This window comes from Vulpes lagopus, chromosome 6, assembly GCF_018345385.1.
Source record: "Vulpes lagopus strain Blue_001 chromosome 6, ASM1834538v1, whole genome shotgun sequence".
Classification (NCBI taxonomy): domain Eukaryota; kingdom Metazoa; phylum Chordata; class Mammalia; order Carnivora; family Canidae; genus Vulpes; species Vulpes lagopus.
In genome coordinates this window covers 59973101-59991604 of record NC_054829.1, presented here as the reverse complement: position 1 = coordinate 59991604, position 18504 = coordinate 59973101, and the positions used below count along the sequence as shown (strand labels likewise).

Genomic DNA, 18504 nt, shown 5'->3' with positions numbered 1-18504 from the left:
TTCTCACAAGGGAGCACTTTGAAAAATAATTAATTTTCCCTTTGATTCAAAAAATAATAGTCTCAGTTATTACCAAAGATTTGGAAATTACAAAATGATATAAATTAAAAAATAAAGATTACTAGTTGTTCATCATCCAGAAATGACAAATATTATTATTTCCTAACAGTTTTATTGAAATAAAGTTCACGTATCATACAGTTCACCTAAAGCATACAATTCAGTAGTTTTTAGTGTATTTACAGAGTTGTGAACCATCACCACAATCAATTTTAGAACATTTTAATCACTCCATGAAGAAACTCCATACCCATTAACAATCACTCCACATTTTCCCCCAACTCCCATGCCCTAAGCAACTATTAATCCACTTTCTATCTCTATAGATTTACTTCTGGACATTTCATATAAGTGTAATCATAGAGTATGTCACTGGTTTCTTTCATGTAGCATAATGTTTTCAGTATTTATCCACGTTGTAGCATGTATTAGTACTTCATTGCTTTTTATTCTCACATATTCCATTTTATGGATATTTGTGGATGTGTGTCTTACTTTCTCTTGGATGTACCTAGGAGCGGAATTGCTGGGTCATATACAGTAACTCTATATTTAACATTTTGAAGAATTGCCAAGCTGTTTCCAAGTGGATGTGCCATTTTACATTCCTGCCAGCACTGTATGAGGGTTCTGATTTCTCTACTTCCTTAACATTTGTTATGTCTTTTTAACTATAGCCATTCTAGTGTGTGTGAAGTAATATCTGATTGTGCCTTTGATTTATATTTCCCTGGAGGCTAATGTTATTTTTTTGATATTTGTTCATGGGCAAAAATGGATTATACTATATGCAGTTTTGTATTCTGCTTTTTGCACTTAAGCATGTTTTTAGCATTAGCAAGCATATTTACAACAGAATTTCCCTCATTACTGCTTCCTTTTCACTCTCCCAAACCATAATTTTTGTGAAAACTTGCCTAAATTATATGCATAGGAAACAAAATCTATAGGAACATATACCAAATTGTTACTGATGGTTATCAGGGGACAAGGGTGTGAGATTAGGGGAATTATATTTTCTACCTTTAGTATTTCTGTAATGTTTGGATTTTTACAATGAACATGTATGCTCCTGTAATCACAAAACATAAATTATTATGGATTATTTCCTTGGAGGACTAAGATTCAGAATGAAAAAATATTAATAAATTTAAAAGTCATAATTAACATTATATTGTTATTTCGAAATAATAATTTTAGCAAATGTGTCTAAGCCACTTTGTTAAATAAATTTACTTTTCTGTTATGCTAGACTATGAATACATATACCGTATGGAATTTAAATATATATGCTCTTATTTAGTATTATAGTCAGGAAAGCAAGTATTGGTTTGGGCTATTGATTAGTTTATGGAAAGATATTTAATGTAGAATTTAATTTTCTAAAGGTATTTACTAATAATATATTTATTTAGTGTTTTGGTCTAATATTGACCCAATAAGTTAGTTACTGACTTAGAAGGGCTTAGAAGAACTTTTTTATAAGGCTTTTCATTGAAATCTCTGGTTATTAGGATCTGTTTATATAACCACAGACCAGGCAAAAAGTTCTGACAGGAATATTTATAATTATTTATATAGAAGAAAGTGGCTTTTTGGACATTCCAGCTTATGTTGAATAGTAGAATTAAAGGTATGTGTAATTGGCACTAAAGATTCCTGGGGTAGCTCCTAGGTAGTGGGACAGAACTTCAGTAGAGTTGTTAAGAAAATTTCCAATTTACTTACACTTCAGATAATACTATAGGGAGAGCCAGTTGGTATTATTCAAGAAAGCAAGGGAGTTAATATTGTAGGCGCTTGCAGACAGTTTTATACTTATTGTCTCATTTAACCCTCACAACATCCCTTCAGGGTCACTACCTTGATAATGGTATTATCTCCATTTTGCAGGTGAGGAAAGTAAGGCTCAGAGAGATTAAGTAACTTGCCCAAAGTAACACAGCCAGTATGTAACAGAGCTGGGATTTGAATCCAAGTCTGTCAGACTCCCAAGCCCATGCTCTTTCCAGTACTTCACACTGCAGCAGGTAAGTATGATACTTGGCCTTGTGCTTACCTTATCAGTGCACCATAGACTTGGGCCTGTTTCCATTGCCTCCCTATCCAACTCCTCTTAGAGTCCTGTTAGAACATGTGATTTGGACATAGCTCAGTCCTTAGACATCCTGATTGCAGTGTCCTTATCAGTTCTTTCTGGACATTGCAACTGTTCTTCCATGAAGAGAAGTGTGCATTTTTGCTTTCAAAATATAATTTCCTCTCTTGTAATACAGCAATTCGTCCCAGAGTTTGCCAGCAGGGGTATTCAGCCCTATTTTTTAAAGCCTCATTCATACTATAGGAACTGTGACTGTGTAGCCAGGGGACTGTGGAAGTTATTTTGTTTTTGTTTTTGTTTTTGGTAGGGAACTCCATTCTCTAACCTGCTTAAATCATAAAATTGTTGTGAGGGTGGAATGAAATAATAGATATTAAACTGTATGAAGTACTATACAGTAATTTACCCTTCAGCCTTTCCAGCAGCCCCATCTAAGTAGAGAGTCCTCTTTTGTGAAATTCTAGTATACACTGATTTACTTCTGTTAATCTTTTTAGTTGAACAAGAGAATTTTGAGCAAGTGTTCTTGAATTGTAAATTACTCCAATTTGAGATAATAGGGTTAGTTAGTAACATTAAAAAAGATGTTTTGTATTTTAGTGTGCATGTTAGATCAAGGTGTAGTTAATTTTTAAGAATGGCATTGGAATTTTTTTAGGAAAATTCTAAAAAGTTATAATAAGTAATGGCAAATGGATACTAATTGTACAATATCAATTATCTAGGTCATTGACTTTGCTTTAATTTCATTGGTTTATATTAGTGGTCTTAAAAGATATTTGTAAGGCCTTTCATGCTTTGGTTTCTGTCTTGCTTTATTCCTAAAATCTTAAATACATTCATAAAGTTCATTTTTAATAAGGGTTCAGTATATAACTCTGAGGATACGTAAAGCAGTGAGCTCACAGGAGAGAGCAAAAGAGGCAGAAGTCCCTGCTCTCATGCAGTTTACATTTCAGTATACTGAATACAGCCACAAACAGTATAAGTAAATCATGTGTTATTTGGTAATGGGACAATGAGAAAAAATAAAGGGAACGGAGGTTGTGATTTTAAACAAGTAATTAGGGAAGGCCTTATTGAGAATCTGCATCTAGACAACAACTGAAGGAGATGAGGGAGGGAACTGTCTTCCTCTTGACAGCCCGGGGAAGATTGTGCTAGTCAATATAAAGGCCCTGAGGTGGTGATGTGCAGCATCAACAGTAAGGAGGTCAATGTGATTAAACCGGAGAGAGAGTGTGTGTGTGTGTATTTGAGAGTGCTTTACATTCCATTTTGCATTTTGAGGCCTTTACCTCTGCATGAAATAGGAAGTCATTGAGGTTTTGAGGAGAATACTAATACCAGAGTTTTCAAAAACCCATCCTTGGAAATTGCACAGAAAATACTGTATAAATAAAGGGTATAATTAGATACCATTATTCCTCTACTGAAATGCAAGTTTTTATAATCAGGCAAATAAAAAAATTTGCTGCCAATAAATACTTATATAAGGAAAAATGTATTAGAAAACTTCACAGAAGTTTTTTTAGTTTAAAGGATCTGGTAAATGTGGGAAAATAGGTTTATTTTTAAGAGTTAACTAGTATAGCTTTTTAAAATGGAGGGTGATGTGTTTATGACAGGATCTCTAACAGTAAATTATGGTGTCATAATTAGGATTGTATTGCTCTTGGTAACACAGTGGTAAAGGAGATGAACTGAGACATCTAACTCTTATTTTTTACCTCAAGAATATTTACTTAAGCAATAATAATTTAGTATAATGAGTACGGGATAAGAAAAAAAAGTGCTGGAAGTAGTTCATCTTTCAGGTGAAGTAACCATGTAACTATAAACAATTTATGGTAAGCATATTTTTTTTCAATTCTATCAAGTGTTGATAGTAATTTTTTAGGTTCTAAATTACCTAGTTTTGCCTGAGTAGAAGTGTAGTGTTTAATTTAGTATATGTGCTGCCGAAGCGAGCACTGTAGTGTTTAATTTAGACTTTAGCCTGAAACATCTCTTTATCAGTGATAGGTCCTTGAGTGCATTTACTTTCCTGCTTCTGACTCTCCTCATCCCCTCTTTTTCTATGTTGAATGAGTCAGCAGTTTTGTCCTTCTGTTTCTCTTATTTTTAATCTCCTACATACTTTCTATATAGGAATCTAGTGTAGATTATTTTAGTTTACTAAATTAGGTTAACTTGGAAGAGTTATTAAAATCATTTTGAACAATGAGCTTTTCTGCTGGTTTTGCTTATACCAGACAATTGATACTTAACTTGGTTTCAGAGCTCTTTACAACCTGTATTTCCTTTTAATTAGATAGCCCACTGTTCTGCCTAGAATATTTTATTTACTGTCTCCCAAATAATACATACTTGATCATCTCTAAGTCCATACGTAATGTGTATGTAAGGTATAATATGTCCCAGGCTTTTCTATGTCTCCATTTCTGCTAATGCAATATCATCTTCTTCAAAATCCTTTTTGTCGTCTTCTCCACCTATCCACGTTCTACTTATATTTCAGGATCAAATTCATATTCAGACTTCTCTGTAAAGCCTGTTCTGTCTACTTGAGCCTGTTTTTTCTTTCTCTGAATTTTTACAGAAGTAATCATTGGCAGTTGATCATAAAGTTTTATTGTTAGCTTCAAACTGGTACATAACTGTTATTAGTCAAGGGTCTCCACAGAAACAGAACAATAGGATACACACATTTATAAAAAATTTATTACAAGGAATTGGTTCATGTGATCATGGAGGCTGACAAATTCCAAGATCCTCCATCTTGGCAATTTGGGAGACCCAGGAGAGCTGAGGGAATGGTGTAGTTCCATTTTGAAGACTGGCAGGCTTGAGACCTTAGGAAGAGCTGATATTTTGTTTGAGCCTGAAGGTAGGAAGAAGCTGATGGCCCAGTTTGAAGGCAGTTAGGCAAAAGGAATTCTCTTAGTATTTATTTTGCTGCACATTCATGTACCTTGTCTTGCCAGTTAGTAGATAAGCAATGTGAGGCCAGGGACTATGTGTCATATTTGCTTGCTCACCACCCATACTCCTTGTATGGTACAAGGACTGAGATGTAGTAGGTACATCTACATACTTTATTAAAACCATAACATTTTAGAGCTAGAAAGGGCCTTTGAGGTTCTCTTGTTTTAAGGGTTGGGTAGTCAAGAACAGCTTTAAATTAGGAAAATTAGTAATATACTCCTTTCCTTGGTGATTGGAAGAGTAAACCATACATAATGTAATATGTATGAAAAGTGAAGTGTCTGATTACTTAAAACTTTTTTTTGGCTTAGAGTATGAATCAAAATAGTTTACAAAGTTCTTTAATGTGATAAATTAGACAGTAATTCTGAGTGGAGATTTCACTTTTTTCCTTCTCTTATTCATATTCACACGTATGTCCAAAATGTCCATGTTCACATTCATGTCCAGCTTTGAGGTTATATCAATATTTCCTCAAAGCATATTATTATCTGATCTATTAAATTTGCCAATTTGTATAAAATATTCCAGTTAGGTATTCAAACATAAGGCATCATAATCAAGTGGTAGTTTTAGCTTTTGGACATGCCTATATTGAAACTGCAGGTTGAGGTTATATAAGTTGCAGTTATAGTATCTAAACATTAAAGTACTTTAATTTGAACTCAAACCCTCTTCTTTAGAAGTCTTCAATTATGGGAACTGGTATTGATTATTTTCAAATGTTTTATTTTAATTTTTTTCGTTCTAGATTTTCTTGTAATCACATCTTAAAGCCTTCAAGATGGTACTAGCAGACCTTGGAAGAAAAATAACATCAGCATTACGCTCATTGAGCAATGCCACCATTATCAATGAAGAGGTATGTAAAAATGTGTGAAAGATACGTGATTGCACATCATTACTAGCACTGGGGAGATAAATTTTTAGTAATCTCTACATTTATATTTGTTTGGATGTAGATTTAATAACTAGGTAAAAACTTAAAACTTGATAAAACTAGTGTTTTTTATTGAGTTAACCATGTTACTGTTTAGCTTTCTATAAAGAATTATGAAAAAGGAAACAAAGCCCTGAATCTTTTTTTTTTTATAAATTAATTTTTATTGGTGTTCAATTTACCAACATACAGAATAACACCCAGTGCTCATCCCGTCAAGCGTCCGCCTCAGTGCCCGTCACCCATTCCCCTCCACCCCCCGCCCTCCTCCCCTTCCACCACCCCTAGTTCGTTTCCCAGAGTTAGGAGTCTTTATGTTCTGTCTCCCTTCCTGATATTTCCCACACATTTCTTTTCCCTTCCTTTATATTCCCTTTCACTATTATTTATATTCCCCAAATGAATGAGAACATGCACTGTTTGTCCTTCTCCGTTTGACTTACTTCACTCAGCATAATATCCTCCAGTTCCATCCACGTTGAAGCAAATGGTGGGTATTTGTCGTTTCTAATGGCTGAGTAATATTCCATTGTATACATAAACCACATCTTCTTTATCCATTCATCTTTCGATGGACACCGAGGAAAAGCCCTGAATCTTAACTAACATGTAAAAATGACATAAATTTTATGTTCTGAAAATGCCTTAGATACGGAGATATACTTTTGCTTTTTCTCTTGACATAGGCCTAAAATGCCAGTGTCCTGCTTCTTACTTTTTGAGTAGGCATGTGTAGGCATCTCACATTTTTCTCCTTCACTTTTATTTAGCACTCTCATAAAAGGCTAGTATCTTCATGTTGTCTACTTTGATTCATTTTCTCTGAAATCTTCACTCAGTTTTGTTTTGTTTAGATTTTGCAAGCTGACTCCTTATATGGTATCTGAAATACTCTTCCTCCTGGCTTTCTTGTTTTAAATTTAAAATATTTCTTTCTGGGCAGCCCGGGTGGCTCAGCAGTTTAGCGCTGCCTTCAGCCCAGGGCGTGATCCTGGAGACCTGGGATCGAGTCCTACGTCGGGCTCCCTGCATGGAGCCTGCTTCTCCCTCTGTCTGTGTCTCTGCCTCTCTCTCTCTCTCTCTCTCTCTCCTCTCTGTGTATTCTCATGAATAAATAAATCTTTAAAATATATATATATACATATATATTTCTTTCTGAAAAAAATAAAATATTTCTTTCTGTCATTTTTTCCCCCCAAAATCTAGTATCTTAATGATTTGTCAATTGAAAAAGTTGAGAGTCCACAAGTATACTTTATATTTTATGGTTCTAATGGGATAGTACTGTAATTGGTTTTAGAAGACCTTGTTTAGCAACCCACTTAGTAGCTTGTAATAGAAATTTGGGCAAGTCAACTTGGGATTTCTTAATGTGTAAAATTAGAAAATAGACTACCTTACAAGATGGTTTTAAGGATCAAATGAAATAATAGTTAAAAGTACTTTCTAGGGACTTCTGGGTGGCTCAGTTGGTTAAGCATCTGACTCTTGATTTCAGCTCAGGTCATGATGTTAAGGTCATGAGATTAAGCCCCGTGTCAGGCTCTATGCTGGGTGTGGGGCCTGCTTGGGATTCTCTCTCTCCCTCTGCCCTCCCCCCTCTTCTCTCTCTCTCTCTAAGGAAAAAAAAAGTACTTTCTAACTTGGAGGTCTGGAGAAAGAATTTTTTTTTAATTAAAAAAAAAATGTTATTCCAGTGTAGTTAACATACAGTGCTATATTAATTTCAGGTGTACAGTACAGTGATCCAGCAGTTCTGTACATTACTTAGTGCTTACTGAAAAAAATAATGCAGAATTTGTATCAATATTTTTAACAAGCTAAAGGAATTTAATAATTTTGGGACCATCTTTGAGTTCAGTTTAGTCCAGCCTCTCAGTTAACAGCAACAAGAAAAGTCAGTTTCACACGTTTATTTATCAGAAGAACCAGGATTAGTATCTTTTTTTCTAATTCCCTATCCAGGGCTTTTTCTAATAATTATTATTAATTGATAAATCATAGCTTAAGCCATTGTATAGTCTTTGGAATTCAGGATAAATAAAACAACAGCTTTCCAAACAGTTTCTTCCTATTGTATAACCCTTATGCTGTTTATGTTTATAGTAGAGAAAAAAGAAACCAGGGAGAAGAACTTGGTGGGAAGTAGAGTAATAGCTGTTGCTTGAATTGGCAACTTCTCTGCTCTTAGTACTGTGCTGCTAGGGAATTAACAGGAAATCCCTGTAATGAAAAATCAGTTTTTGTCAGACCCCTTTAAGGAGAGATAGATCTGATAAACTTCTGTAGCATGTATGAAGTGAGTTGAAGATGGAAATTATTCAAGAAATATTCCAGGGCCTACATTTTTTTTTTTTTAACGATTTTATTTTTGGGTAACCTCAATACCCAGTGTGGGACTTGAACTCATAACCCAGAGATCAAGATTCACATGCTATTACTGACTGAGCCAGCCAGGTACCTGAGGGCCTACATTTTGCAGACTTTTTGCTGGCACCAGGGATACAGCAGTGACAAAACAGACTAAAATCCCTGCTGTCATGGAGCTTACAATTTAATGTGTAAATACTTACTTACATGAGCAACAGAAGCCTCATCTTTTTTTTTTTTTAAGACTTTATGACCTTTTAACCAAAGTCCCGGGGCACCTGGGTGGCTCAGTGGTTGAGCATCTGCCTTTGGCTCAGGGCGTGATCCTGGGGGGAGCCTGCCCTCCCCTCTGCTTATGTCTCTGCCTCTTTATCTGCATCTCTCATGAATAAATAAATAAAATCTTAAAAAAAAAACACCAAAGTACCTTATAACTCAGCAAATATGTGATGATAGTTATTAAGGGAGGATAGTTTTCTTTTCAACTTTGTTCTTCTGCTCTGAGTGGAAATAGTAAGACTGCTAGGTCAGACCAGGTCATTTTCTTTTGTTAATTTTCTCCTGGTAGTCAAATTAAGCAGATATTGTGAATATAAAGTGCTGTGTATCAGCAACAGAAGGTGTTCAATGGTAACATCCATTGTGTAATAACTTTCTTTGGCTTGCATATTGCCTTTACTATTGTTACTTCAATATAGGAATAAAATTGTGATAATACATGGCTAAATAAAACTAAGTGTAAGATCTTACTTTGATAAAATGATTAGACATTTGATAAGATTACCTCTCTGAGGCTAATTGAAAAATTTTTTCTCTAGCAGTGTAGTATTGTTTTTATTAAGCTATGGTAGTATATGATGACTGATCAGCCATTATTATTATTATTATTATTATTTTTTTTTTTTTTTTAGCCATTATTTTTATACAATCGAAATGATACACTGGGAGTGTTGAATTTTTATGTATTTATTTGCAGGTATTAAATGCCATGCTAAAAGAAGTATGTACAGCATTACTGGAAGCAGATGTTAATATTAAACTAGTGAAGCAACTAAGAGAAAATGTAAAGTAAGTTAAATTAACCAGGTAAAAAACAGGCAAACTAAACTTAGTTTACTGGGATGAAGAGCTAATTAGAAAAGTCTGCTATATCATGAAAGTTTCTGCTATACAGCATTTGAAAGGAATAGAACTCATGTTGCACGACTGTGTTTATATAGTATATTTCCATAATGATGTTTCAAAGAATAAACTACATGTGGCTTTCATTTAATTATGGATTTCTTTCCATTTTACTACTCTTCTTTTTGGATGGATTTAATCATACGCAGTATAGTGTTTTAATATAAAAGCCTTTTAACAGTTCTTCATAGAAAAGTACCTTTTTATCCTCTTCAGGTCTAAGGTGACATTAATCAGCCTCCTTCATTATTGGAGAATTGTATTCATTCTTGTTCTCTTTATGGCTTTTCTGTCCATATTTGAATGAATGAATATGATGTGTCATTTCAGTTATTGTATTCTTTGGGAGAGGTACTGACTGGGGCAGGGCACATAGAGTAACACAGGCACCTTAATTAACTGCTTGAATCCTAGCCCTTGTCATGTTCAGGCTATTTCTCCTTTTCGTACTGTTAGACTGGGTAATAAATACCTAACTACTAGCATTTAAACATTTAAAACTAGAGAAAGTAATCCTATTTTTTTGCTGTGTGTAAAGATGCATAAAATACATATGCTGTAAAAATAAATAAATTAATACTTTGCAGTGATACAAGGACAAATTAATATTTAGACTTTCAAAAGAAAGCCTTGAAAACTTAAAACTAACCAAGGTCTTACGTCTAATATTTCATGGTAAATTCTTTATATGCACCTCAATCAGAAGACTATTAGTGTGAATGATCGAATATTTTTACATTCTTTGGAGCAGAAACGTTTTTTCAGAGTGTCTTAACTGGCTTTTCTCTCTCCCACCCACAAAACCCATCACTACAAAGGTCTGCTATTGATCTTGAAGAGATGGCATCTGGTCTTAACAAAAGAAAAATGATTCAGCATGCTGTGTTTAAAGAACTGGTGAAGGTAAAAGTATATCAGGATTGTGCTATGATTCTCTGTAGACTCCAGTGAGTAAAAATACACTAGTCCTGCAACAGGAATACTATTTCAGAATACTTTTTTACGTTTTTATAGAATATTCATCTGTATTAAAAAATATTAATTCAAGGGTTATAAACTTTTCCTAAAGGGCCTATTTTTATTATAGACTTTTCTGAATACAAAGTTCTGAGTATAGATATGATAGGCCAGTACTACTCCCATAAAAATTCCCAAAGCCAGGTTACAAAAGTAAAACTTGACTACAGATGAATTATTATCGGAGGGCCTACCTTGAGTTTATTCTCTTTAATATCAGGTTTTGCTTTTTGAAGGTTCTACCTTTGTACAGAAAGTCATTCTTGACAAGTGTTCTTTCCTGAACTGTTTGTTCATTGTGTACAGAATTCCCTTTGAAAAGACCAAATACCCTGATTCTTGCCTAGATTATGAGCAATTAGTGAAATTTTATTTTGCAAGTAGTAAGTAGAGCCTATTGCCTTGTATCCCTTAGAACTGATATTGCTGCTGGGTCATGAAAATTGTGGTAGAAATATTAGCTTTAAAAAATATGTATGAGTCCAATGGTAAGGGAAAAAAAGGGAAGGAACTAAAAAAAATTTTTGTAGGGCAACATATGTCTGCTAGTAGTCTACTGGTATTTTTCCATTTATTGTGTGAATAGTTTACTCCTTTGGTTTCAGGGGAGCTGATTGATACTTTGAAAAAGTCTAGTATCTCAGATGGTTATGTCATTTAATGTAGTCTTGTAGAGTACTTAATAAAAAAAGAAATAAAGACCTAAAAGAGGTCAGAGAATTTATCTAGTCATACTTCTCAGTTTGAAGTTGAGAAAAATTAAATAGCTAGTTAGTGGCAGAGATAGGTCTGACCTGCAAACTCCTTGTAGGACTCCTCACGTTATTTCCAGTTTGCTTTTCATGTAGCCCCTGATCAGCGCAGGATGAGTGAAAATTTCTATTTTTAGGGTTTGGCACCTATAGGCAATTCTGGTGCATTAACTGCTTTGTTAAGAAGCATTTATTCTAGGCAATTTACTGAGTGCCTGCTTTATTATATGCTGCTGATAGCAGAGATAAATTAGACTGGTCCCTATACTCAGAAGCATATGGTCTAGAGCAGTAATGTGCAAAAGCAAGGTTAAAACTTTTCATAATAATACTAAGACATTATTTGCCTTTCCTGCCTTTTTTATTGTTTGATATTTGCACTAATAATGCAAAAGCAATGGTGGGCAAAACTCCCTAGCATGAATCAAGACAGTAGTACCAAACTGCACTAGGAGACATTGTACTCTTTACTACTACACCCTTGCAGGGAAAAAAAAAAGCCAGTTTTACTTAAGAACGCCCTTGATGGAGCAGAAGTTATTAGTTGTATTAAATCTTAACCCTTGAGTATACATGTCTACGATTTTGTGGGATGAAACAAGAAGTATATAGAATGCTTTTTTGCTGCATATTGAAATTTGATGGTTGTCTTGAGGAAGGCACATATGTGCTTATTTGATTGCAAGCTGAGCTAGCTGCTGCTTTTATAGAACACCATATTTATGTGAACAAACAGATAATCAGACTTGAATAAGATCTTCAAGTAAAGTGAGCCTGTCACTTTAAGGCAAATAATAATATTGTGGCCAGTGATAAAATTTGAGCTTTCCACTGAAAACTAGAAACTTGTATCCCCACCATGAGTTTGACAAGATCCCAAAACATTTCTGATGAGATCAGTATTGATAAATAATTTTTTTGATGTTGTTTAGTGAAACGTGTGAGTGACTAATATATGATTTCATAAAATCATGCACCAGCATAAGATCCATTCAAAGTGCAAGATAGAATAACAGATTTTAATGTAATGAAATATGAAAGTTTATATGGTTTCAGATTCTATATTGCGACTAATCTTAAAAACTACTATAATTACAAAGGAGTCCTGGACACCTGGCTGGCTCAGCTGGTAGAAGCATCTTTGATTCAGGTCATGATCTCAGAGTCCTGGGATTGAGCCCCACACCAGGCTCCCTGCTCAGCGGGGAGTCTGTATCTCCCTCTGCCTCTCCTCACAGCTTATGTTCTCTTTCTCAAATAAATAAATAGAATCGTTTAAAAAAATACAGAAGGAAAGGCGTCCTGAAACTGAAGAGTACTGCTGTTCTAGAATGCAGAAGGAATAGGAGTTAGGTTTGTAAAATAGTCACTAAAATACAGAAGTTCCGAATTTAGGTTCATAGAGAGGTGAGTCCTTCTGCTGTAAGATATTGAGAATGGAGGTGAATGGAGGGTAGCATGAATGTTCTGAAAGGATCTAAGGGAGGGAGAGTGGATTTATGTTTAAGATAGATTTTGCCTATTTCAGAAGTTTCCTTAAGGCTAAGCCTGCGTCTTGGAAAGAGATGACAAAATGTGTTCTCTTTTCCTCCCTTCTCATGGCTTTCCTTGAAATTCAGTTATAATACGGACTATGTGATCTTTATGGTATGGTCTGTCATGAGCTCTAAAAACTTTCTCTTAAGGACTAGATAGTTTAGGCTTTGTGGGCCATATGATTTCTGTTGCAGCTACCTAGCTCTGCTGTTGTAGTATAGAAGTAGTAAATGAATGGGCATGGCTATGTTGCATAAAAACTTTATTCATATGTAGTTTGCTGGTCTCTGGTTTAGGAGATTAACTGCAATTATGGCTTTATTATCATGTGGAGATATGTGCTGTCTGCTCTAAACAACTGACCTGCAAATGAATTATTTTTTTAAATGAACTTTAAAAAGGCTTCATGCTTATTAGTTTGTGGGCTGTCCATATACAAACCTTAATTTCCTACTGACTCATGGAATTGGTGGTTATTTTTTACTAGCCCTCTAAATATAGTAACTTTATAGAATAGTAGGTCTTTGGCATTGGAGAACTTGACATCTGACTGACCTGGAAAGTCTTTCCCATGTAATTTGTAATTTTGCTTATACATAAAAATTCATTGAACATGAAGATAGGTATTGTCCCAGGGTGGTAGCAGCTAGCCCCGTGTAGTTATTGAGCACTTATAATGTGGTTAGCAAATTATACATTGAGATGTGCTATAAGTATGAAATAGATACCAAATTTGAAGACTTGATATGGGAAAAGGGAATATAAAATATCTCATTTTTAAATGTAGGTTACATGTTGAAATGATAACATTTTAATATACTGGGTTAAATAAAGTATTAACATGACTTATTTTCACTTTCTTTTTTTTTTTATTTTCACTTTCTTTAATGTCATTACTAAAACTTTAAAAGTTCATAGAGTGGTCTGCACATACATTTTTATATTTCTGCAGTGCTGATGTGGATTGCTCCTCTCAAACTTGGTCTCACTATTCACACTCCAGCTTGTTCTAAAAAAATGTCTTGAGACCCTTCTCTGAATTGGGTTTGGGAGTATAGGCTTGCTTATGACTTTGCGATACATTTTATATTCTTATATTTCACTGTGTGTGTACAAAGGGAAATAGTAAACATGTAGTAGAATGGTAGGATTATGGTAGTCTTTTATACTAAAATGTCTTTAAATTATTTTTACAATTTAGAAGTTGTGGAGAAAGAGGTTTTGAATGTAAGCATATGTTAACCTGATTTTATTTTTATTTTATTTTTGGTACATAGCTTGTAGATCCTGGAGTTAAAGCATGGACACCGACTAAAGGAAAACAGAATGTGATCATGTTTGTTGGATTGCAAGGGAGTGGTAAAACAACAACATGTTCAAAGGTAAATTATAGGGATCCCTGGGTGGCGCAGTGGTTTGGCGCTTGCCTTTGGCCCAGGGCGCGATCCTGGAGACCCGGGATCGAATCCCACATCGGGCTCCCGGTGCATGGAGCCTGCTTCTCCCTCTCCCTGTGTCTCTGCCTCTCTCTCTCTCTCTGTGACTATCATAAATAAATAAAAAAAAATTAAAAAAAAAAAAAAAGGTAAATTATACTTAGTTTTAAAAAAAGTCATAGAGAAGATATGTTTGTATAAATCAAATTATATGTTAAAGCCAGGGTAGTATTGTTGCTTTACAGTTTTGTGTTTTTCAATATATCTGTTATGTTTTTGTAATAGCTTTTTTTACAATAAAAAGAAAGAATCCCAGAGTCTCCCTTGTGATTGTTTTTTGTAAGAATGGCAGACTTTTACATAATTGTGCTATTTCTTTTACCAAAGAGATTGTTTCTGTCCTTTAAAGAAGTGAGCATATGATTTTTGGAGAAGAGAACATGGAAAGCTTACCTTATCTCCTGTGGTTCAAGGCTCCCTTTTTCCAGTGTCTTGCCCAACATAATCCAGATCTTCATTTGCATATCCTTTTACTAATTTTTAATTCGTTATACCATCTCTTTCTCCAGAATTGGATGCCTCAAGCTTCTTACCAGATTTTGTTTCACAAGCCTCAACTATGTTATAACTTAGAAAAAAAGAGAAAAAGATAATTTCTTAGAGGGTTATGTTATTGTTTCTTTTTACTTAATTAACATGAATATTATACATTTTTCACTATGGTCATGTATTGCTTGATCATTTTATATCCTTTGAATGTTACTAGATGGCAGTTAGCACTTAAGCTTTTTAACATATTTGCTGTATTCAAAAATGTAATACTGGGAGCACCTGGGTGGTTCAATTGGTTAAGTCTCCGACTCTTGATTTTGGCTCAGGTCATAAGATTGAGCCTTTTGTCAGGCCCTGCCCTGGGCATGGAGCTTGCTTAAGATTCTCTCTCTCTCTCCCCACCATCCCCCTGCATGTGCACTCTCTCTCTCTCTCTAAAAAAAAAAAAAAAAAAAAGTAATGAGAGGTGTGTAACTTTAACTTGAATCTAGGAAAATACTATTTTTTCCTAGGAATATTCTTCAGCCATTAAACACCATTTTTATGTGAACAAACAGATAATCTGTGTAATTCAGACTTGAAAAAGATTTTCAAGGAAAGTGAGCCTGTCACTTTAAGGCAAATAATAAATATTGTGGCCAGTGATAAAATTTGAGCTTTCCAGTGAAAACTAGAAACTTGTATCTCCACCACGAGTTTGACAAGATCCAAAAACATTTACACACTCACACGGGAATATTATTTAGCCATTAAAAAGAATGAAATCTTGCCATTTGCTACGACATGGAGTATTATGCTGAGTCAAGTAAGTCAGAGAAAGACAAATACCATATAATTTCATTCATATATGGAATTTAAGAAACCAGATGAGCAAAAGGGATAAAAAAGACACAAACCAAGAAATAGATTCTTAACTATAGAGAACAACCTGGTTGTTCTATCAGAGAAGTGGGGGCGGGGGAGGGGATGGGTCAAACAAGTGATGGGGATTAAGGAGGGCACTTGCTGTAATGAGTACCAGGTGATGTATGAAAATATTGAATCACTATATGTTACACCTGAAACTAGTGTAATACTATTTGTTAACTAATTAGAATTCAAGTAAAAACTTAAAACAGTGTAATAATATTACTTTCAGGAGAATGTGAGTTTATTTTAATCTTTAAGTAATAACAAAGGTAAACAAAAAATTATGTGCATAATAATTTGTAGTTACTAATGTTGTATTTTTAAAATATTTCTTTCCCAGTTAGCATATTATTACCAGAGGAAAGGTTGGAAGACCTGTTTGATATGTGCAGACACATTCAGAGCAGGTAATGTGTTGAAATTTGAAAACTTCTCTGTAATTTTTATTTTTAAGTTTGAGGACTCATTAACTCTTTATCTTATAGGAGCTTTTGACCAACTAAAACAGAATGCTACCAAAGCAAGAATTCCATTCTATGGAAGGTGGGTTTCTGGTTTTTATTTTGATACATACTTATGTGTCTCATCTTGTCTCAGTTTTTATTTTAGGCTGTCTGGTCACATTTTAATATCTACTTAGAAGTTTAAACCTTTCTGGAACAAAGTGGGGTATAATTAATAAAGTGTTCTCGTTTATTATTATAACATGACTCTTCTGATCCAGCCTGATATATCAGAGTGGACATTGTTTAGTTTATAATCTGCCTATACTTTTCATCCTGCTTTGTATGCTTCTCTATTCTTATTTATTTCTTTTCTTCCTTTCTTTTCTTTTCTTTTCTTTTCTTTTCTTTTCTTTTCTTTTCTTTTCTTTTCTTTTCTTTTCTTTTCTTTTTTCTTTCTTGATTTTGTCTATTTATTCATGAGAGACACAGAAGGAGAAAGGCAGACATAGGCAGAGGGAGAAACAGGCTCCATGCAGGGAGCCTGATGTGGGATTCAATCCCTGGATTCCGGGATCATGCCCTCAGCTGAAGGCAGATGATCAACCACTGAGCCACCCAGGCGTCCCTTATTGTTTCTTTTAAGACCTATCTGAAGCATTCCTTGATAAAACACACTGGTGAATTCCATACTATTTTTTTTTGTAAATAATTTTAGAAAGTTTGATCATCCTAAAAAAGCTTATAATGTATAATTATCTCAGGTAGAGATCATTGCTTTCTTTTATTTGATATAGTAGTTCAGTTAGGTAGTTTATATGTTAGAATGATTAATGAAAAGAATTCAGTCTATATTGAATTTAGGACTTTTTGGGAGGATAACATTTTCTTAACATTATTCATATAAATGGTTTCTTAGTAAGTTAAAGAAGCTAAAATTTGAGGTAATTTAATGAATGGTATCATTTTGTTAGTCATGCTTTCTACTTTTTGGGTGGCGAGAAATGCTAATGAACTTTTGGCTTACCATATATTCTTTATTTAAAATTTTTTTCTTTTAGTTTTTTATGATTTCATTTCTTTTTTTTAAAAAGAATTTATTTATTTATTCATGGGAGACAGGTGCAGAGACATAGGCAGAGGGAGAAGCAGGCTCCCCACAAGGAGCCTGATGTGGGACTTGATTCTAGGACCTGAGCCAAAGGCTCAACCACTGAGCCACACAGGCACCTTAGTTTTTTATGATTTCTAATAGGTAGATTAAACAATAGCATTATTTATTTTTAGGATAAGAACTGATTCTAATATGGATTTAAAAATCAAAGGATAAAAAAATATTAAGGGATAACAAACAGTTGTATCCTTTGGTTCAAAATTTGTAAGAAATTTGGCTGATAATTAACTATTGGCTAAAGCCAGAGCATTTTTTAACAGTATTCTCAATACCATTTATGAAATAATCTTTCTTTTACTCATGTAAATTTAAGAAACATAATACATATATGGAGTAAAATGTTAGTGATCATTGTTTTCTCTGGAAGGACTGAAGGGACTGGGACTGAGGAAGAATTTGAACTGCATCTCTGCTGTTAAATTTACATATTAGCATTTATTTCAGGGGTGGCATATACAGAGCTATTTGTTACATAACCATTTGTCCTGTATTTTTTAAAAAATCTATTTTATTTAAGACTTTTATTTTTTAATTTTATTTATTTTTTTAAAGCAGTTCTTTTTTTTTTTTTTTTTTTTTAAGATTTTATTTATTCTTGAGAGAGAGAGAGGCAGAGACACAGGCAGAGGGAGAAGCAGGCTCCACGCAGGGAGCCGGATGTGGGACTCGATCCCGGGTCTCCAGGATCACGTCCTGGGCTGAAGGTGGCGCCAAACCGCTGAGCCACCCGGGCTGCCCTTTAAGACTTTTAAAGAAGTGAAAGCACTAAAGGTTTCACTTCCCAGTTACCAGTTTTTAGCCTGTCCACCTGTGCTTTATTTCAATGTCCGTGCAAATGAACACACAGATATAGACAGATAATTTTAAATTGAAATGGAGTCTTACAGTGCTTTTTACTTTGTTGTGGTAGTGGGTATATGTAAATTTGTCAGCTCTCATCAAAATGAACACTTAAAATAGTACATCTTACTGTGTGTATCAGTAGACCACTAAGGAGTTGATTACAAATAGGATCTTATGACAAGATAGTGGTTACTCTTGGGA

General features: G+C 34.3%; 1 protein-coding gene across 2 annotated transcripts in view; it reads left to right on the top strand.

The window, feature by feature from the left end:
- The window catches only part of SRP54 (signal recognition particle 54), a 39350-nt gene that overhangs the window by 3386 nt on the left and 17460 nt on the right, over window positions 1-18504 (top strand). The window contains exons 2-8 of one of the 2 annotated variants that reach the window (XM_041759397.1): window positions 1954-2090; window positions 5901-6011; window positions 9436-9527; window positions 10460-10544; window positions 14224-14328; window positions 16184-16250; window positions 16329-16386. In XM_041759397.1, coding sequence (XP_041615331.1) covers window positions 5934-6011; window positions 9436-9527; window positions 10460-10544; window positions 14224-14328; window positions 16184-16250; window positions 16329-16386 — 485 coding nt within the window. In that variant the 5' untranslated portion in view covers window positions 1954-2090; window positions 5901-5933. The remainder of the gene's footprint in view (window positions 1-1953; window positions 2091-5900; window positions 6012-9435; window positions 9528-10459; window positions 10545-14223; window positions 14329-16183; window positions 16251-16328; window positions 16387-18504) is intronic. The other variant, XM_041759396.1, reaches the window with a different exon arrangement.